General features: G+C 39.1%; 1 protein-coding gene across 4 annotated transcripts in view; it reads left to right on the top strand.

Moving 5' to 3' along the window:
- CTTNBP2NL (CTTNBP2 N-terminal like) overlaps positions 1-22,538 on the top strand; it is a 190,147-nt gene that overhangs the window by 156,675 nt on the left and 10,934 nt on the right. For all 4 annotated transcript variants that reach the window (XM_043500622.1, XM_038380281.2, XM_038380285.2 and 1 more), the window contains one exon: positions 6,532-6,639. In XM_043500622.1, the coding sequence (XP_043356557.1) occupies positions 6,532-6,639 (108 nt within the window). The remainder of the gene's footprint in view (positions 1-6,531; positions 6,640-22,538) is intronic.

Below are 22,538 nucleotides of genomic sequence, written 5' to 3'. Positions count from 1 at the left end.
AATTATATTATGATAAAATACACTAGATCTCTAATTAACTTATTTGCTTTTTTTTTTAAAACGTTTTTAAAAAAAATTAGATCAGCTTTTAGGTTTCTACTGATTCTTCTGTCAAAGGCATTTCTCTTCCAGGCTTGGCAAACCCTGGAATATTCCAGATTCTAGTTTCATGGCCAGCCAGCCTATACAGCAGAAGGAATGGTACATGTTGGAAGTCCGTCCTAGGTTGGGGGAACATCCAGGTTCCTGTGCAAAAGTTTATAGTTACATTTTAAACTCCATGAGCTCTCTTATACTAAAGAAAGAATACATTAAATGATTTAGTCTCTGCAAAATATCGTGCAAAGAAACCTGGATGTATCATGGACGTTCAGACCATAGAGAAAGAACATGTCTACAAATGGTTCCTATTTCTGATTTATAGGGTGGAGTATGCCTCAGACAATAGCACCTGAATATGACCTCCCAGCCAAGTCTATCTGAAGCAATTGGAATAAATGTGGTTGAAAACTGTCTTGTATTTTTGAAGCCACTTAATGCAAGATGACAATGCCAAGTAATGCTAAGCTTAGAAAGAGACTAGGGAACAAGTATGTCTCCTAACATGTGCCAAATTTAGTCTCAAGAATGTGCTCAAATGTCTGAAAATGGGCATATAAGAAGTCTAATTTCATTGGGAATCCACAGACGTTACTGGTTAAGGATTAAAACTGCATGGGAACAGATTAGTTTTTGTAAATGTATATTCAAAATGATTTGAGAAATTTCCTGAAGATAACTTGGTCTGTAACTTGTTTGGAAGTAGTTTTCTCTTTTTCAATATTTGAATTTTGGGATGTTTGTTTGGATGCACAGCTCGAGTGGATGGTGTGTTGTTACTTGAGTGTGTGAGAACAATGTTAATTTCAAATTTGCTTGCTTCAAATGTTGGTTCAAAATCTACTCTTTTGGTGATCATCCCTGGAAAGTAATTTAATTTCTTTGAATACTTGTGGAAAACAAATATGCAGGGGAGTGAACTCAAAACATATTTGTTTAAATATTCAAACAGATATTTAGAGAAAAATTGTACTAGCCTCCCAGCTCTAGTGGTAATGAAGATAGAACAAATATATTGTTCGTTGAAGAAATCCGTTTTTCAGTACTACAACCAATCCTCTGATCCCCCCCCCCCCGCCCCTTTGTCCTGAATATAGCTGGGTTTTTTTACTTCAAGGCATTGGTTGGGATACAGCTTTTTTTTTTCCTAAAATGCTGTAATATGCTATACACTGCATGTACTGACTTTAAAACTCTGTTTTGAAATGAAAATGCCAAAATAATTCAGGTGTTTCATCTTTAAAAAGATGGGCCAAATTAAATTCTTCTTAAATGTCCTCCTTTGTTGAAAGAAGTCTTCCCTTTACCCTTCTGGCAAGTCTCAACAATTCTTATAAAACTCTAATGGAAACTTTGAATGTGGGGACTGTGTTCCAGAACCCATGGATGTTAAATGTATTTGCCGGTTCAGAAAGCCCTCTTCCAAAATAAAGAACATTTGCAGCAGAGATCAAAGCATCTAAAGCCAAACTGCGACTGTAAAATGTTCTGAATCTGATTATTATCTCAGTGCTTTTAGTTCTGCAAAGATGACCCAGAATAGAAAGAATTTTTGTCTGTGAATAGTAGTGGAAATGGCCTCAACTTCTGCCCTTCAGGGGAAGTATTCTCCTGAAAAAAAATGTGTTCTTCTTTCGTTTCCTTATTGTTTGTATTTGCTTGCTCGTCAAGAAAAAAGGCTGCTTTAAATCCAGTTGTCTTCCCTTTGCTGTAAGAGTGGCATTAAATATGAAGTTCAAAATTTTAATCATTTATCAGCTTTAAAAATGTTTGACTATTTTTAGATTTCAGAGTAGCAGCCGTGTTAGTCTGTATTCGCAAAAAGAAAAGGAGTACTTGTGGCACCTTAGAGACTAACAAATTTATTAGAGCATAAGCTTTCGTGAGCTATCTTTTTGACTATTTTTAGTTTGTGTTTTAACATCAATGTAGTATCTGGAAGCAAATAATCCTGGGCAGTTCACCATCTTGCATGAACAAAGCAGGAAGGTGGGATTTTGTTGTTGAGAATTTTCCAGGCACTTATTTGGCAGTTTCAAGACTTCTCCTATAGCTAAAAGAAAAGGAGTACTTGTGGCACCTTAGAGACTAACAAATTTATTAGAGCATAAGCTTTCATGAGCTACAGCTTACTTCATCGGATACATTTGGTGGAAAAAACAGGGGAGATTGATATACACACAGAGAACAGAAACAATGGGTTTATCATACACACTGTAAGGAGAGCGATCACTTAAGATAAGCCATCAGCAGCAGCAGGGGGGGGAAAGGAGGAAAACCTTTCATGGTGACAAGCAAGGTAGGCTAATTCCAGCAGTTAACAAGAATATCAGAGGAACAGTGGGGGGGGGGAGAAATACCATGGGGAAATAGTTTTACTTTGTGTAATGACTCATCCACTCCCAGTCTCTTTATAATTGTATCCAGTTTGCAAATTAATTCCAATTCAGCAGTCTCTCGTTGGAGTCTGTTTTTGAAGCTTTTTTGTTGAAGGATAGCCACTCTTAGGTCTGTAATCGAGTGACCGGAGAGATTGAAGTGTTCTCCAACTGGTTTTTGAATGTTATAATTCTTGACGTCTGATTTGTGTCCATTCATTCTTTTACGTAGAGACTGTCCAGTTTGACCAATGTACATGGCAGAGGGGCATTGCTGGCACATGATGGCATATATCACATTGGTAGATGTGCAGGTGAACGAGCCTCTGATAGTGTGGCTGATGTGATTAGGCCCTGTGATGGTGTCCCCTGAATAGATATGTGGACAGAGTTGGCAACAGTCTTTCTTGCAAGGATAGGTTCCTGGGTTAGTGGTTCTGTTGTGTGGTGTGTGGTTGCTGGTGAGTATTTGCTTCAGATTGGGGGGCTGTCTGTAAGCAAGGACTGGCCTGTCTCCCAAGATCTGAGAGAGCGATGGCTCGTCCTTCAGGATAGGTTGTAGATCCTTGATGATGCGTTGGAGAGGTTTTAGTTGGGGGCTGAAGGTGATGGCTAGTGGCGTTCTGTTATTTTCTTTGTTGGGCCTGCCCTGTAGTAGGTGATTTCTGGGTACTCTTCTGGCTCTGTCAGTCTGTTTCTTCACTTCAGCAGGTGGGTATTGTAGTTGTAGGAATGCATGATAGAGATCTTGTAGGTGTTTGTCTCTGTCTGAGGGGTTGGAGCAAATGCTGTTATATCGTAGAGCTTGGCTGTAGACAATGGATCGAGTGGTATGATCTGGATGAAAGCTAGAGGCATGTAGGTAGGAATAGCGGTCAGTAGGTTTCCGATATAGGGTGGTGTTTATGTGACCATCGCTTATTAGCACCGTAGTGTCCAGGAAGTGGATCTCTTGTGTGGACTGGTCCAGGCTGAGGTTGATGGTGGGATGGAAATTGTTGAAATCATGGTGGAATTCCTCAAGAGCTTCTTTTCCATGGGTCCAGATGATGAAGATGTCATCAATGTAGCGCAAGTAGAGTAGGGGCATTAGGAGACGAGAGCTGAGGAAGCGTTGTTCTAAGTCAGCCATAAAAATGTTGGCATACTGTGGGGCCATGCGGGTACCCATCGCAGTGCCGCTGATTTGAAGGTATACATTGTCCCCAAATGTGAAATAGTTATGGGTGAGGACAAAGTCACAAAATTCAGCCACCAGGTTAGCTGTGACATTATCGGGGATACTGTTCCTGACGGCTTGTAGTCCATCTTTGTGTGGAATGTTGGTGTAGAGGCTTCTACATCCATAGTGGCTAGGATGGTGTTTTTAGGAAGATCACCGATGGATTGTAGTTTCCTCAGGAAGTCAGTGGTGTTTCGAAGATAGCTGGGAGTGCTGGTAACGTGGGGCCTGAGGAGGGAGTCTATATAGCCAGACAATCCTGCTGTCAGGGTGCCAATGCCTGAGATGATGGAGCGTCCAGGATTTCCAGGTTTATGGAAATCCTCCTATAGCTGTGATTTTTGTTTTGTTGTTTTTTTAGGAACAGGTCACGCGCCCCCCCCCCCCTTTTTTTTTAAATACACATAAAACGTGTTTCGGTGAATCGGACAAAAGTGGATTTGTTAATGCACAGCAGTAAAGTTCATACTGATTTGTTTACTCATAACTAAATTAAGAGGTGGTCTCTAACTCAGTCATTGTCCAGTAAGAAATGGAACTCAATATCTTGTTGGAATTGCCTAGAAGTATTCCCAGCTTTTAAGTAGGGTAGCAGTTAAGTAGTAACTTGTCAGAAGGGAATTCCCTCCCTGTAGGAGGGAATTTAAACTTTCTACTGCATCATGCTGCTGCTCCTTGGAGAACCACTTACTTCCTCCTCTGTCTTGAAGGCCCCAACTTATGGCTGGCTGGTCTTGTTGGAAGTCATGAAACCAGACATTTAGAGGTTTACCAAACTGTTTGTTATACAGTCACACTTCTTTCCCTCAGACAGTAAATTCATTTATCCGCAGTACTGAACACATGCTATGCTGACAGCTCTTTAATGACTAGTTACATTGCATTTTAACAACCACAGTACCATAAACAGCCGTAGCTATGCTTTCATTTAAGAAAACTTTCTAGACATGCCAATGTAAGTCTACCCAGAAAATCCCTATAAAAAAGCTGTACTGCTGTGCTGAAACTTTGCTGCTTTAATACTTCACACTGGACTTCGAGTGAAACAAGAATATTATTTCATACATGGAGTGCCCTCTGATTAATGCTGAGGGGAGGAATAGATCATTACTTTAAATTCCTCTTAAAGTGTATAGAGGATACTTTAAGGTCGCTCCTCTTCTGGGTGAGGAAGACAATTTTCCTTTTCCAGCAACTGGAAAACTTCGTCTGCGTAAATAATCCATTTTTGTTTGCAATGCTGTAGCTTTGTTGGCCCCAGCACATTAGGGAGACAAGGTGGGTGAGGTAATATCTTTTATTGGACCAACTTCTGCTGTCGAAGGATACAAGCTTTCAAGCTACACAGAGCTGGTCAGAAGAGCTCTGTATAGCTTGAAAACTTGTCTCTATTATCAACAGAAGTTGGTCCATAAAAAGATAAGGAGTACTTGTGGCACCTTAGAGACTAACAAATTTATTAGAGCATAAGCTTTCGTGAGCTACAGCTTACTTCATCGGATGCATTCGAAAGCTTATGCTCTAATAAATTTGTTAGTCTCTAAGGTGCCACAAGTACTCCTTTTCTTTTTGCGAATACAGACTAACACGGCTGCTACTCTGAAACCTGTCATAAAAAGATATTACCTCACCCACCTTGTGTCTGCTTAAACAAGACTGAACATGGCTTTATTTGCTTAGTTCTACACAAGACAATTATGCAAATTACTGTGAAGTAGTAGTGACTTTAGAATAGTAGGTTTCACTGGATTCCATTCTGCTGCACATAGCTAAACAAAGATTAAAAATTAATCATCCAGTGAGTAAATCCATCTTTTGCTAGCGCAGTTGAGCACCATATTCTGTTCATGCCTCCCATGACGTTTTTGACTTTTAGCAAGTGTTAAGAGTGGCAAAAGATTGTGATGAATTAGACACATTTAGCTGCTGCTGTTGTTGCGTTACAATGAAGGATATGTGCAAGAATGTGTCGTAATTTTAGGACTTTTCATAGCCTATACATGTTGGATGCAGAATATTTTAGGCTTCCACTATAGAGACATAGACTTGTTAAAACATATGAAGTGACTGTTGTTGCTCTTAATTAAAATCCAGTATCCAAAATATTGGATCTGCATTCTAATGTGTACAACTTAAAATTGTAGTTCATAAGCTCCTATGATCTGAAGAAATTCTAGAGAGAGAATAGAAACCAGAGTTCTGCGTGTGTATATTTCTGTTGCATTAACCTTGTGGAGTGACTTGAGTCTGTGCCACAGGAGATGTCATTAGGGATGGCTCAAAAGGTACATTGTAGCTTTGAAATGCTAATTTATAAACTTAATATTTATCTTATGGTAGATGGATCAATTTGGACGGCAAAGGTGTTCAAGCAGCCATTTTTAACCTACAAGTTATATGCCTGAAGTATGGGTCCATGACTAAGTCCTAAGACATTTGCAGCTATATGGTTCAGATTCACAATCCACAGTAGCATGATTTAAAAAAAAAAATCACTTCCCTCCTATTATTTTTGGCTGCTGCTCAGTGAATATTGTACGTTTGCACTTATTTTCTGCTCACACCATCTGGGTATGCATATGCTTGTGAACCCTTGGGAAAAGGTGAAAAATCAATCTTCTGCAACTAGTTATGGAGGTCATAAAGAAAACACTGGTGTGTATGTTTTCTCCTTTGTTTGACAATACAGCTTGCAATTTGAAAAACTAAAAGGTCTGAAGTTTCCAAATTCAATGAAGGTTGTGCATTTCTAGGTCTTAGAATATCACAGTTGGTTTTGTTCACAGCATCATCTAGTGAACTAATTCTTTTCTAATTACTTTTGTTTTTCAGGTATTCAGAATGAATCTGGAAAAGCTCAGCAAACCAGAACTACTGACACTATTTAGTATTCTTGAAGGAGAACTAGAAGCAAGAGATCTTGTCATAGACGCCTTAAAGGTATGTTGTAAGTAAGTTAATTGGGTCAGAAATGCTACCATGTTCCTGTAGGTTCTGCCAAAGGCCTGTATCACAAGGTGGGGTTTAGCAGCAATGATTTATTACTTTTTAAAAATTTAGACTGGATCTCAGCAGCATGCGTTAGTCAGTGCTGTATATTGATCTGTATCTTGGAATTCATTATCAAAAAGTTGGCTGCAAAAGCAAGCAGTTCAGTGTTTAAGTGCAGAGAGCATTTTAAATGTCAGTACTTCCTTTTTGATAACAAAACTGCTCCTGATTCTTTATCAGGAAGAATTAAAACGGTTAGTCTTAACATTCTTAATGAAATGTGTCACATGTTCCTGTTTCTTCAGTAAGAAAACTCTACAGAGCAGCAGAGAAGATCAGCTCTCAAAATCTCTCTGGCATGAGTGACTATTCTGCTGCGTCCTAAGAAGCAGTTGCCAGTTCCATAATAAGAATAACATAGCCCCAATGGGATAGTAAGGCTGCATCTACACTTTAGGCGGGGGTTGTGATTCCTTTGCTTGTTTACACATATTCGCACTGGTTCTCATCAAGTTAGCGGGAGTCTAAATAGCAGTTTGCCCATGGTAGCACTGCTAGTGGAAGCAGAGGCACAGCTGCTGCTAGCATTGCTAACGCAGCAATGATGCTCTTTATGTGCATGCTAGTTCTCTTCAAGAGCTCATAGTGTAGACATAGCCCACACGGTGTTCTTGTACCCTCCTTTCATGTAATATGTATATTAAGTTGCTAGAAAAGAAAGAGAGCACGCAGCCTTCGCTGCCTGTGTGAACGATGCACAGTGCTGTTTTGTTGGAGCTGGATAGTGTGGTTGAGAAATGTGTAGCTGATATTGGGGCTTGCATCCACGCTGACTAGCTGAAACTCAACTCTGATAAGATGGAATTAATGCTCCTGGAGAGAGGCAAGCAACCAGATGAAATTGCAAAACTGCATCTGCCCCTTCGGTGGGGTAATTGATTCATCTCTTGTTACTCTGTCACGGGCTGAAGTCCTGATATCTCTCTAGAAGCATCTGGATGGCCTATACCGGTAGTAGTGTTTTCTCCATCTGCAATTGGCTAGAAAATTGCATCCCTTTCTTTCAGATGCAGGACCTTGTCATCCTTATCTATGCCTTTATCCCCTTGTAGTTTGTCAGCTGCAATGCACTCGACATGTGTTGAGGAAACCATACCTTAAGACCAGTCAAACTTCAGCTGGCCCTTGTAGGGATCACTTTATGTCTGTTCTTCATTACTTCATTATTTGCACTGGTTTTCTGTTTGTCTCTGGGCAGTGGTTGAAGGTGCTGATTTTGACATGTTGTTTACCCTATATAACTGAAATTTCCTTTCTCTGTGTATCAGAGCAACTACAGTTATCCAAGGCATTCAGGTTTAAATGAGAGAGGACAGAGAACAGTGTGTTCTCAATGAGGTGTTCTTAGCTGTGGTGCTGACTCCTCCATTTTTTCTGGCAATCTTGATCTGTTGTTCTTCAGGAAATGTTTTAAAATGCATCTATTCACTAAGGTGTCTTCTGAGAGGGAATATTAAATGGGAGAGTGGGGTGTGGGAATAATGAGGCAAAAGTATTGTGGAGAAAAAATTCGAGAAGTTTTGTGAGGGTTGACTATCTGGTAACTTGTGTACAGTGACATAGAATTTATAGCTAAGTTCATAATTCCTGTCCTGGGTCATACTAAAATTCCAATTACAGTCATTTTGCATGGTCTGTACTTTGTATGAATGCATCTTGTAGCTAGTGCAAGTGGTTTATCTCTTTCTGGCTGGGTGGCAAAGATTAACCATATCTATCTCAAATCTAAAGGTGGGATAGATAGTCATGTGGGCCTGCTGTCTGAACACAATTTTATTGCAAAATGCTGTCCTCCGTTGACTTGTATGTTTAAAAAGCTGCTCTGGTTTGCTTCTCCGCATGCTGTGTGTTCTATGGTAACTGCAAAATTCCATGCAACAGTTCTGACATTGACTCTTGGTGTTCATAGAAGGATTAGGGTTGGAAGAGACCCCAGGAGGTCATCTAGTCCAACCCCCTGCACAAAGCAGGACCAATTCCAACTAAATCATCCTAGCCAGGTCTTTGTCAAGCTGGGCCTTAAAAAGCTTCTAAGGATAGAGATTCCACCACCTCCCAAGGTAACCCATTCCAGTACTTCACCACCCTCCTAGTGAAATAATTTTCTCTAATATCCAATCTAGAGCTCCCCCAGCATTCTATCCACCTTATAGTCCATCCAATCCATACTTTTTTAACTTGCTGGCAAGAATACTGTGGGAGACCGTATCAAAAGCTTTGCTAAACTCAAGATATATCATGTCCACCGCTTTCCCCATATCCACAGAGCTAGTTATCTCATCATAGAAGGCAGTCAGGTTGGTCAGGCATGACTTGTCCTTGGTGAATCCATGTTGACTGTTCCTGATCACCTTGCTCTCCTTCAAGTGCTTCCAAATGGATTCCTTGAGGATCTGCTCCATGATTTTTCCAGGGACGGAGGTGAGGCCGACCAGTCTGTAGTTCCCTGGATTCTCCTTCTTCCCTTTTTTTTTTAAAAGATGGGCACTATATTTGCTGTTTTCGAGTCATCTAGGACCCCCCCCCCCCCCGATGGCCATGAATTTTCAAAGATAATGTGATATGTTGTAGTCTCACAACGTCCTTGTTCTCTTCTCCCTCTGTTAACTTCCACCTTTTTATGCTGCTTCCCCATTCCTTTTCCCTTTTATTTTTCACCGTATTGGCTTGTATATGTTTATATGTATTTTTAAGGAACTAACCACTATAGTGCCTAGATACCATTATTAAAAGTCTGTATAGTATTATAGTCACATGATAGTTCTCTTGCATCACACGTTAGGAGGAGGGTTACAGTGGATACCAGTGGGACAGTCCTGCAGTCTAACATGGACTCTGCATGTTTGCTGGCAAATAAAAACAGGTTCCATGTGTAGTACCTTGAAAGCTCTACCTTCAGTTCCTCTGCATTTGATCCATTCTAAAATATCCAAAACTAAATGACAAAGCCAACTAACTGTAGCTCTGTCCGCTTTTGAAGGTTACCAATATGCTTCAAAGAGAGAACCTCATGAATGGTTGGTTTTACAGCCTATTCTTGCTGTGCTGTGCATTATAATGTCTTCTGGTTCTATTGGTAACAGATGTTTAGGTAGTTATTACTCATGTTTTCATAAAAGATTAGTCTAGTTTTATTTACTGCAATCACCTTTTGTCTTGTGTAAAGCTCTTCCCCCAAATAGGGAGAACACCCAGAGAAACCACAGCTATAATTAAAAAAGCATTTTGATAAGAAAGTGCCGGATGCTATCAAGTATAAGTGTTGTGTTTAATCTGCACATGTTGTGTTTAGGTAGGTGTTATCTTTCCAGGCTTCAGCACTGGGCAGCATGAATGAAGTGAAAGGAAGTTAGCAACGTTGCAGTCCCCTCTATATTACATTAGATGATTGGAAATTGGATTTAAATTTGTATACAAAAGAAAGCTGCCTATTCGACTCCATTCACCAGATCCTTTAATTTGAAATGAGATCTGGCTTGGTTCAAGATTTGGGATCTGCCTTGTATGTCAGACCATCACCTCATTAGTTTTGCACAACCTGATCTTGGTGTCAGTGATGATTATTCTGTAACTGACACATGGTTTTTTTCAGGATGGAATGGTTTTTGTCTTCATTATTTTTCTCCTTTTATTCTCCTCCTCAGTTCTGCAGGTGTAAATCTCTGCAATTGTTTGGAGGAGTTTTCTCATGTACAAAAAGATTACCCTCTCTTTATGAGGTAACTTCCACTTCAACACCCATTTTATTCCCTGGGGGATTTAATTTTTCACAAAGATACTGTGACCTGAAACAGTTACCAATTCTCCTTAAACTCCCAGTTTGGGACAGCCATCTTATTCAAGCCATCTGGCTAAAGGTATTTGAAGAGGGAAAACACCAAGGAAGGAGCGAAGTAATTGTTTGGGGTAGTACAAGGTGATATACCTTGGCATAATAGGAGAATTCAGGTTTCCCTCCCCCCACAATGCAGCGAAAATGCTACGTTTCTACTCAGCTTTGAGCCCTGTGTACCTGTGGTGGTGGTGGTGTGGCCAAGAGAATAGTGCTATGTGGAAAGACCTTTTCAGAAACATGCAGCAAACAGAAAAGGAGTACTTGTGGCACCTTAGAGACTAACAAATTTATTAGAGCATAAGCTTTCGTGAGCTACAGCTCACTTCATCGGATGCATTTGGTGGAAACACGAAAGCTTATGCTCCTAATAAATTTGTTAGTCTCTAAGGTGCCACAAGTACTCCTTTCCTTTTTGCGAATACAGACTAACACAGCTGCTACTCTGAAACGCAGCAAACAGTATGTTAAGGTGAAAGGATAAACTAAGTAATGCATAGTGTGAAATCTCATGGCTCCAGTGGCTAAAAAAGTGAGCAAACATTAGCTTTTTGCCTTTGAGATATGGTGGAAAAAGCCTTTTTATTATTCAATGAAATGTGCTGTATCTGTTCAATAATTTTGAAGTTAGAGAAAATGGAACATTAGAAAGGAGGAAATGGAACTGGCAGGTTATTGAAGTAAATCGTAAAATGTGACTGTGATATTAAAGGTTACTTCAAGTTGGGTTGTCATTACTTGTAATGTTATCACTTCAGATATCTCAAAACTGGAATGGCAGGTTGCTTGCCTTCCTACAGTGCTGACTTAGCTAGCCTTCTTTCAGATGCCCCTCCAGCCTCAATCCAATTCAGAGCAGACAAAAATACTGTGTGCTGAAAAAATCTTATATCTTAAGGACTTTATTGAACTTTCTTCTTGCATCCAGACAGTGTCTTGTTTTTTCAGGACACCCGTTACTCTCTCACAGGCTTTGTGTAATGTTGTACAAACACACGTAGTTTGTACTTTAGTGTAGATCTGCATTCCTGCAATATTTTTGATAGGGTGCAAGGTAGAGGCTGACCCAAAGTAAGATGGCTTCAATGTACGTTCATTCAAATAATGGCATGAGCAACAATAATTAAAATGGAGATTTAACCAGCAGTGAAGTGTTTGTGACCAAGTCATACAGCATAAAACCAACCAACCAAAAAAAAATGTCACAAATACATTTGAATAGTTAACAAATTAGATGAAATTATGGTCTGCTCATGGCGATCACCTAAAGTAAAGTGGCTAAGTAATCAAATTAATTACTCTCCTCGCTCTAGTAAAGGATCAATTGTAATGTCATTTACAGCCTCCAACCTTCCCCCCTCCTCAAAATAAAAGTATAGAGAAAACTGAAGTAAAAACTTTGCTTCAAAATTAGTTCTCACTGTGTTTCCCTGAGTACTACCAATGAGGAAATGAAAATTCCTCTCTTCTCCAACTGGCTTGCTAGTGGAGCAGGGGGTGGAATATTGTAGGTCTCCTAGCAGTGTTTTGTACCTCGATCCCAAAAGCTAAAGTTAGTACAGTCCTGGCTGGAGTTGAACTCCATGTTGGCAGGATACTTTTGGTACCCTTATGAACATACTATGTATGTTAGAGGGAAAAAAAATCACAAAGCTACTTAGTCTAGAAGTAGGACAGAATTTGAGCAGCAGAAAATTTACAACCAAAACCAGCCCAAACCTATGGGATCTACAGCTCTTTCTTCTTCTATTTACTGATTTTAACTATCATAATTATTCTAAAACATTTAATTGAATAAAATAGACAGTATTTTTAAACATATGTAAAATATCACAGTGCAAATTGTATTCCACTCTATATGCTCCTATTTTGACAAGTAGAAAATATTACAGGAAAAAGCATTGAAGTGTGTTAAGATCAGTATCCAACAGTTATGGACTGAAATCCTGGTAAGAGAATTTTATGTAACTGAAATGCATACAGGACAAATGGATCTGCTAGGAACAAGAGTCAAAACTTTAACAGCTGAAACAAGTATCCATTGATTGATTGCATCCTCTGATAAATCATCTGATTGATAATTCTGAGGCTGTTGTTTTCTCTTCTCTTGTTCAGTGTGTTTCCCCACCACTACCATGAGATGTCTTTCCAGACTTTCTAAAATGATTTTTAATGCTAACTTTGTATCGGCGGTGCAGAAGTATGCTGAAAGCAGGCAGAAACCCATTCTGATGCGGGTTTTGATTGTGTGTCACTGGTCATGTTACAGTTTCAAATATTCCACTATTCTAAAGATTACAAACAAAACAAGCTAAAAGGAAGGTGGATTTGGCCTACAAAGTGGCAGAGAGAACTTGTATCTTCATTTCCTCTACAGAGCATCTAAAATACACATGTAACAAACCATAAGGTCAGAAATCAGGATTGTTTTAATATTTAGGTAAGGTATAACTTAATAAACAATAGTATTTTTCTACAATATTTACATTATATAAATAGATGTTAACATCTACCAAAAAATCCTGAAGCTTACTCAAATCATGTGCAAAAAGAAAAGGAGTACTTGTGGCACCTTAGAGACTAACAAATTTATTAGAGCATAAGCTTTCGTGAGCTACAGCTCACTTCATCGGATGCATTTGGTGGAAAAAACAGAGGAGAGATTTATATACACACACACAGAGAACATGAAACAATGGGTTTATCATACACACTGTAAGGAGAGTGATCACTTAAGATAAGCCATCACCAACAGCAGGGGGGGGAAGGAGGAAAACCTTTCATGGTGACAAGCAGGTAGGCTAATTCCAGCAAGGTTATTCAGCAAGATGAGAAGGATTGCATTAGACAAGCACATGGTAGGATGTACAAGTTCTACATCTGATTCAATAAACTTTTGAAATCTCTGGAGTATATGGCATAATAATTTTTTATTTATATTGCAACAAGGAGCATGCATCAGAGGACGTTTATGTGCCTTCTGTTAAAATATCACTGCAGTCCTCCAAGGGGTAACAAAAATGATGCACTATGGCAGACTAACTAAAAAAACTAAAAGCTGCCCCTTTGTACGGAAAGAATACACACACACACACACCTGTATACATTGTAGCCACTAAAAAAGCCTTCCTTCCCTGTCACTCTGACCATATCATGCCCTTTTTTGTTTCTTTGTACTGGCTCCCTGTTTCTCACCCTATCAGATTCAAGCTCCTTGCCCTAAGAACATAAGAACGTCCATACTGGATCAGGCCAAAGGTCCATCTAGCCCAGTATTCTGTTTTCCGGCAGTGATCAGTGCCAGATGCCCCAAAGGGAATGAACAGAACAGGTAATGATCCAAGTGATCCATCCCCTGTCACCCATTCCCAGCTTCTGGCAAACAGAGGCTAGTGACACCACCCCTGCTCATCCTGACTAATAGCCATTGATGAACGTATCCTCCATGAATTTATCTAGTTCTTTTTTGAACCCTGTTATAATCTTGGCCTTCACAACATCCTCTGGCAAGGAGTTCCACAGGTTGACTCTGTGTTGTGTGAAAAAATACTTGCTTTTGTTTGTTTTAAACCTGCTGCCTATTAATTTCATTTGGTGACCCCTAGTTCTTGTGTTATGAGTAGGACTAAATAAAACTTCCTTCTTTACTTTCTCCACACCAGTCATTATTTTATAAACCTGTATCATATGCCCCCCTTAGTTGTCTCTTTTCCAAGCTGAAAAGTCCCAGTCTTATTAATCTCTCCTTATATTGCTGCCATTCCATACCCCTAATCATTTTTGTTGCCCTTTTCTGAATCTTTTCCAATTCCAATATATCTTTTTTGAGATCTCTTTCTTGAGTGTTAACCGCTAATTTAGACTCCATCATTTTACATGTATAGTTGGGATTATGTTTTTCAATGTGTATTACTGTGCATTTATCAACATTGAATTTCATCTGCCATTTTGTTGCCCAGTCACCCAATTTTGTGAGATCATTTTGTAGCTCTTCACATTCTGCTTGAGACTTAACTATCTTAAGTAGTTTTGTATCACCTGCAAATTTTGCCTCCTCACTGTTTATCCCTTTTTCCAGATCAGTTATGAATATGTTGAATAGAACTGGTCCCAGTACAAACCCCTGGGGGACACCACTATTTACCTCTCTCCATTCTGAAAACTGATAATTTATTCCTACCCTGGTTTCCTATCTTTTAACCAGTTACCAATCCATGAGAGGACCTTTCCTCTTATCCCATTACAGCTTTGCTTTGCTTAGCTTAAGAACCTTTGGTGAGGGACCGTGTCAAAGGCTTTCTGAAAATCTGAGTACACTATATCCATTGGATCCCCCTTGTCCACATGCTTGTTGATGACCCCTCGAAGAATTTTAGTAGATTGGTGAGGCATTTTTCCCTTTACAAAAAACATGTTGACTCTTCCCCAACAAATTATGTTAATCTATGTGTGTGACTGAAGTCAGGCTTACCTGCCTGTAATTGCTGGGATCACCTCTGGAGCCCTTTTTAAAAATTGTTGTCACATTAGCTATCCTCCAATCATTTGATACAGAAGCTGATAGGTTACAAACCACAGGTAGTAGTTCTGCAATTTCACATTTGAGTTCCTTCAGAACTCTTGGGTGAATACCATATGGTCCTGGTGACTTATTACTGTTTATCAATTTGCTCCAAAACCTCTAATGACACCTCAATCTAGGACAGTCCCTCAGATTTGTCATCTAAAAAGAATGGCAAAAGTTTTGGAATCTCCCTCACATCCTCAGCTGTGAAGACCGATGCAAAGAATTTATTTAATTTCTCCGCAATGGCCTTATCTTCAAGTTCCTACTTACCTTTGTCCCTCTGAGCATCTCCCAAATTTGCTTTTGCATGTTCTTCCATCTTGCTCTCTACATTTGGGAAGCCTCACCGAACTAGTTCAAGAGGCTACCACCTTCCTTTTCTCAGGATCACCTTCTGCTAGAACTCTTGCAAGAAATCAGCCAGGACTAAATTTGAATGCTGATTAGGATGAGATGATCCTATTTTAAATATATTCAAATGAGTTAGAACAGTCAATTTATGCATGCCAGTTAGGTGAGCTAGTGTGACTTTATTACTATCACTCTTGTCTTTGCTTTCATCATCTGCCTCTTCCCTCCATATTATTCCTTAATCTCGCTTGTTGCATCTTGTTCCAAATTAGACTGTAATCTCTTGGTGGCAAGGACTCTGTCTTCCTATGTCTCACCATGGGACCCTGATCCTGACTTAATACAAATAATACAGCGATTTGAAGTTGACTCCAATCGGAACATATCAATTAGAAAGGGCTAAGCTAACAAATTATTTTTATCAAAAGTATTCACTGAGGGCTTCAGTAAGACACTCACCCCCTTTACCACTTGTGGCTGCACGCGTCCCAGTTTCCAAGCTGTCCCCCCCTTATTCACTCTACAAACCGCTTCTCAAAAGTCCTTCTCAAAGTTAACCAATCCATCTTACCTTCACATCTTAATTTCATTTCCAGGGTGCTCTGCTCCCTCCTCCACCTGATTTATATTTAAAACACACAACAAGGTTGCAGCTATTTTGGGGATTAGAAATGTTTAGAATCACTTTACACAATTTAAACATTAAGGGCCCATTTCTGTGCTCCTTACTTGTGCAAGACTGTCATGTAGAAAGGACTGCGTGAGTGGGCCCCAAATTATCCTTCTCAGATCCAGCAAATCATATGAGTGAAAGGAATCCATTAAAATAAACTAGATCAATCATTCTTGACATTTATAGAGTGCTTTGTTCCCTTTCTCTTTTTTGAGAACAGAATTCTCCATTCATTAAAACTGAAGTTTTGTTTGCTTTTAGATCAGAAAACATGAAGTAGCTTTCAGGCTTGTTCTTGCTTGAGGTTGAAGCTCTTTCATAGCAAAGTAGAACCTGGCTAATTAGCATTAATGACTGGGAGACTCTGAATTACTGAATTTTGCAAGTGAACAAATAGATGAATAAACAATAAAGTGAGGATAATGCATTCCAAAACAAACTGTTCAGTTATCAATTGAAGAAAAGGAGTACTTGTGGCACCTTAAGAAACTAACAAATTTATTTGAGCATAAGCTTTCGTGAGCTACAGCTCACTTCATCGGATGCATTTGGTGGAAAATCCAAATCCGATGAAGTGAGCTGAGGCTCACGAAAGCTTATGCTCAAATAAATTTGTTAGTCTCTAAGGTGCCACAAGTACTCCTTTTCTTTTTGCGAATACAGACTAACACGGCTGCTACTCTGAAACCTGTCGTTATCAATTGAGTTATATTTCCTAGTTTTCTGTTCAGTACCATAAGGCCCCGCTACAGCAGCTACTAAATCTTTGAGAGAAGGGGCAAGACAATTGATACTGTTTCTTTTTTGTGCAGATTATAAAGTGCTTGGATTTAGCAGGTTTCTGCTGTACTCTGTCCTCTTTAATTACAATATTTGATACAGCTTTTTCTGTATATATTTAGGAAACTTTCACTTTCACTAATGTTTCAATTAAGAAGTTGACCTGCTCACCAATTAATCATGATAAAATGTGCTGCCACCCACCTGTCCAGTAACTGGGCGAGTTCTGAGCAACAAATACGATTAGGTAACTGTTTTCTCCCCTCTGTGTTATTACTTGAATCTATTTTTTGTGTGATAGCCTCAACTTCACATTCTGTTTTCTTTAATATAGAGATGGCCAAAGTGAAGCTTGTGAGCCCAGTTCAGCCCATGAGGGCCCTCATCTTCAGTTTAGGGAGTCCAAGCCTACTGTGATCCATTTTGATCAATTGGAAGGCCAGGATCATGCTGGGATTTGTAGTCTCTGGGCTACACTTCAGTTTTACACACAAGAGAAGCTGTAGTCTGTTCCATGTCATGTACATTAGGAGCATCCCTTAGGTTTCTGGCAAACTGCAACATAACCTTTATGTGAGCAAAGCCTGAGCTACCTTAACTCACTGGCTTTTTCATTTAATATCGATAATGCTATTATGTTAGTTCAATATTTACTGACTAGCCAAATACATCAATAGGTAAAAGCCTTGTTATTTTGGGTCTGTCTTAAAATATCTACTAGTAACCACATGTTGGTCCAAATCATGTTCAGTATTTAGATACAGAGTTGCTGTGGGACTAATGATAGGGAGTTGATTCTTTATGATATTTCTTTCTGGAAGCTTAGTGCAAAGTCAGTAATCCCCACCCCCGATTCCTGTGACCTCAGCTTATCTTTATTTTCTAACATCTGTCTCTGGGGAAAGAAGTAATAAGGAAGTTTAAGAATGCAGGGGAAGCTATTTAAAGAATATGCCATTCTCCATAATCTAAAGGAGGAACTTCAGGACAGATTAAATTGCTGGGGAATTGTAGGTCCAGATAAATACAATGAAATTAAAACAGTTTAAAAAACTTATTCCCGTTTTCCCTAATGTGAAAATAACTAAAATCTAACTGCTATATATACATTCCCCTTTTTCTGTCCAAACAATAACGGTTGTATTGGAAATTCCCACTAATTTATACCTTGTGGTTCAGTAAAGGAAGTTGAGGATGGTCGAGAGGCCATGATGCAATATTCTGTCTCAGCCAGATCTTCAGTAAAAAAACATTAAGAAAGAAACCCGAAGGATATTGTGTGGGAAACATTCGGCCCTGAGTAGCCTGGAAATCCCCAGATAAAACAATAGCATTTTCCTAGCAGAGTGGAGTCATCAGTTTGCTTACCTCCACACTAAACATCTCGTAACTGTTCCAAATATTGCTTCTGCTCCATAAAACCAGAATTATCCTTTTTCAAAACAGACTAGCTGTGATCAATTACCCTAATTCAAATTGAACAAAACCAGCCAGTTACTGCAGCACCCGGTGTGCCTCAGCATCTTCATTAACAGAATCTGAAATATTATTTTTGAGTAGCTGTTAGTCTTCCAGTTAGCTGAATTTTGTTTTTCTCCTTCGGAGCATCCGCTACTTCAAATATTTTCTCCTCTTCTGCCTAGGAATCTTGTATTTCCTCTAAGAATAGTTGAATAGCCTGGACAGCCAACTAAGTTACTTTTTTAAGTTTGCATATTTATTTAACATAAATATGCAAACCCCAGTAACAACTTCCACACTAAAAGGAGACAGTCATTGGGAAGTAAGTACATTATATTCAGTTGTTCAGATGAATGGCTGTGTTCTTAAACTAAAAGACCAGATGGATTCAGTGGCCTAAGCCACCAGGTAACTCTCAGATTTGTGTCATTTAATGTACTTAGCCTGCATCACAATTTCATTTTAGAGGGACACAGTTGAAAATTTTCAGTGCAAGATTTATCTGTTCAGCCATGTCTCCAGTGGTGTCACCTGTGCAACAGACTGCAAGTAATAGTAGTTATTATAATCTCTTGATAGACTTTGTATTAGCTAGTGCATCGTTCTGAAACCATTGACATGTTTTGTAAACTCATAAATGTATTGTATATTTCTTGAGAGTGGGTGGGTGTTGTATCTTTGGGGATATGATATATTTAGTTATGGTTTGTGTGTTGTTTAGACATATATGGTTAAATATTTATGCTCAGTTGACTTGTATGACGATAGTTAGATTTGAGAGAACTGTTGAAAGGTAACTTAGTTTCATTTGGTTATTTCAGTTCAGGAAAATCATTAATTGCTCACAAAGTAACAAGGAGGAACTTCTTGTTCTTTCCCAGACAGGAAATAATCCACCCTAGCTTAATTCAACAAAATGTACAATATGATGCCTGAAAGCAGGAGAAAATGTGGCTTTGTGGATAGTTTCAGGCCTCACAGAAATCATATATAAAGAACACACCATGTGTGTGTGTTTTGGTTTTTGGTGGTTTTTGATTTTGGTTGTTTCCACATAAGTGGACTGAGTGTTAAGTTACACTGACAGAGGAGGGAGGGACCCTTCTTAATGCCTTATGGAGCCAGATCAAAACTTTCTGGAAAGCTTTTCCTGGAGAGAAATGAGCTAGGAGTAAATTTTTTCAGAAGTGCTTAAAATATTAGAAGTGCTAATACCATTTTGAAGCTGGAATTTATTTCTGAGTTTCTGTTGTGGTAGTGTGTAACCACTACAGGGTTGGATTCAATTTAAAAAGAGAAAACAGCTTGTCCATCAAAACAAGTGGGCCAGCTGGACTTGCACCTTTTTTAATTTATTGAAATGCTTTCCAGTCCTTGGATCATTTAAATGTTCCTACACAACTGTAGTTGGGTTTGGTTTGCTCGTGTTTCGTATTGCTTCAGAAACAATTGAGGATTTTCCCCTTTATCTATTCAAAAAATCAATCCATTAGTTTTTTCCTGTGATTCATTTAAACAACTGGCAGCGTATTTATTCAAGACAGCACTCCCTTTTCCTTCCTCTTCCTCACAGCAGTCTCTTAAGCTCTGATCATACACATTTGGATACAAAAAGTATATACACTTTCGAAGTGTTTATAAACCTGAAGGTTTATAAACAGAGTGGAGTATTTGTGTGTATGTGGTGGGAGGGAGAAAGAGAGGGATGGTGGGAACAGGACATAATGCTATTGATTGCAGCTACAAGATAGAAAAGGAGTACTTGTGGCACCTTAGAGACTAACAAATTTATTTGAGCATAAGCTTTTGTGAACTACAGCTCACTTCATCGGATGCATCTGATGAAGTGAGCAGTAGCTCAACAAAAGCTTATGCTCAAATAAATTTGTTAGTCTCTAAGGTGCCACAAGTACTCCTTTTCTTTTTGCAGATACAGACTAACCTGGCTGCTACTCTGAAACTCATGGAAATGTTATCCAGATTGAGTTTTGAAAGTCTTGCTCCCTTTGTTTTTAACCAACCCTAACTTTTCTACCTAAAGTATGTCCTGAAAATAGTTATTCTCTGCCACTTACTAGTCATGTCTTACTTTCCTTTAGTAAGTGAAAGGGCTGAAACAATAGATTGTTAGGGTGACGTTTCATTCTGTATTTTGTGTAGGTATCTTGTTTTTCCCTATCCTCCAACAGCTGTAGGTCATTTAACAGGATCAACAAAGAGTCATTGCTGTGTGGAATGAGTGTTAGGAACTCTATTAATTCTGAAAAGGCTACTGTATTTAATTTGGTATGGCTTACTTATGTGTTTATGTTCATAAAGATACCCAGATGTGTGCATGCTTATGGATAAAACTATAACACACAGGAGGCAGTGTTAGGCCTCATCTCTCAAGTGGCAAAGCCCTATGTTATGCATGCTCTCCCTGAGTCTAGAAAACTGTAACAATCTTATTTTTATGTAGTGACCTCTCTCTGTGGATCCCACAGTTCTTTCCAAACGATGTACAGAACAGTACCAGTGAAATTCAATCACTTCTGGGATGGTGGGCAGCAACCAACCAGCTCTCAACACACTGCAGAATCCTCTGGAGGGGGAAAATTTTGGCCAAGTGCACTGGGGCAGACCCTTACTCTTAAAATTGCCCATATGACTTTTTAACTGTTTGGAAAAAACAGGCAAGATTTTTTTGTTTAAAGGTCTTGCTTAACAGCCCTATACCCAGGAAAATGCATGATACTCTACTAACCTTGGAAGGATGAAGGGCTGAGTTATCCCTGAGTCAGGATTAATACGTGTGGTTCTAGGGAGTCTAGATCAGTATATCTCAACCTTTTTGATACCATGGACCAGCTTGCTGCCTTCCTAACCTGTGTCAGGATGATCTCAGGGACAGCGCAGGTCCACGGACCAGTCCTTGAGAAACACGAATCTAAATGTATCAAATCTGAAACGGATACCCCTAAGGCATCTCCTCTGATTGGTATGTTTGCTACACTGAATGCCAGATTTGTGTTTTTAATCATTTACATCATAGCATTGTATCTTGAGATGGGAGCATTTGGGGTGAGATTTTCAAAAATGCTCAGCATTGGTCTGTTTACTGTTGAAATCAATGGTGAAACTCCCATGGGCTTCAGTCAGAGCAAAGTTAGGCCAATGAGTGCTTTTGAAAATCTCAGCTCTGGGTGTTCTTTCTTCCCTCACCACCATCACACACACCTTTTCTTTTATTTTACAATTGAAACCATGTGCCTTTGATTCTAATTCTTAACAGAGGAGGAAGGTGTTTGTGTATGTGTAACTTTTAATTTTTTTAATCTTGTTCCTTGTGCGTTATATATTTTCTTCTGAACTTTTTTAGTAAATGTTCAAAGCAGTGGGAAGAAGCAACGTTGTTTGACATGTGCCCAACAAACACATTCTGTAGTACAATGGTTGGTTCCAAATTTTATTTTTTATAGGATACCAAGTGTGCTGGGTTTTTTAATTCTTGTCTGTCATTGAAAGAAATGAGTGTTGGATGATTAGCTGTTTGTGATGCTTTGTTTCGTTTAGTCTGTACTTGGGTGAAAGAATTTTAAGGACTCTTGTTTGCTCACCAGTTATAGATTTATAGGTATTGTTGGAGTGAAATTCTGTAATTGCCTAGTGTGAATGTTATGATATTACAGCCAAGAAATCCAGGAGGGTGCACAAAATTGCTTTTCCAGTGAAACATCACTAAATTATTAACTCTCTCTGTCAGGGAGACAGAGTATTTACTGTCTTTTCTTTTAAGAGGTTATGCAACACCAGAGACCTGGGACTTGCTGGCTCTATTTATCTATGCACCAATTACTGAGATTCTGTAGTGTGCTGAATGTATTGTGTAGTGGCTCTGATACTTTTTAGTGGTATTTAGCTAATATGCTCGTTCCAGTACAGTGCAGACAGCAGCTGTGAAAGGTATTTGTGGTTTGTGTATAGGAGGTTGGGATTTAAACAGAGGATGAGTTCAGAGCACTGTGCCAAATTGCTAGTTAGTCCCACTGAACAAGCTCTTCTAAATCTTTGTTGTGGTTGAGGAAATGCTTGTGTGGACATTTACTGAATTAAAAGCCTTCTTTTAGATTTAAGAACCATTG

This window comes from Dermochelys coriacea, chromosome 21 (assembly GCF_009764565.3).
Source record: "Dermochelys coriacea isolate rDerCor1 chromosome 21, rDerCor1.pri.v4, whole genome shotgun sequence".
Lineage (NCBI taxonomy): Eukaryota > Metazoa > Chordata > Testudines > Dermochelyidae > Dermochelys > Dermochelys coriacea.
This window is presented reverse-complemented; position numbering and strand designations above follow the sequence as displayed.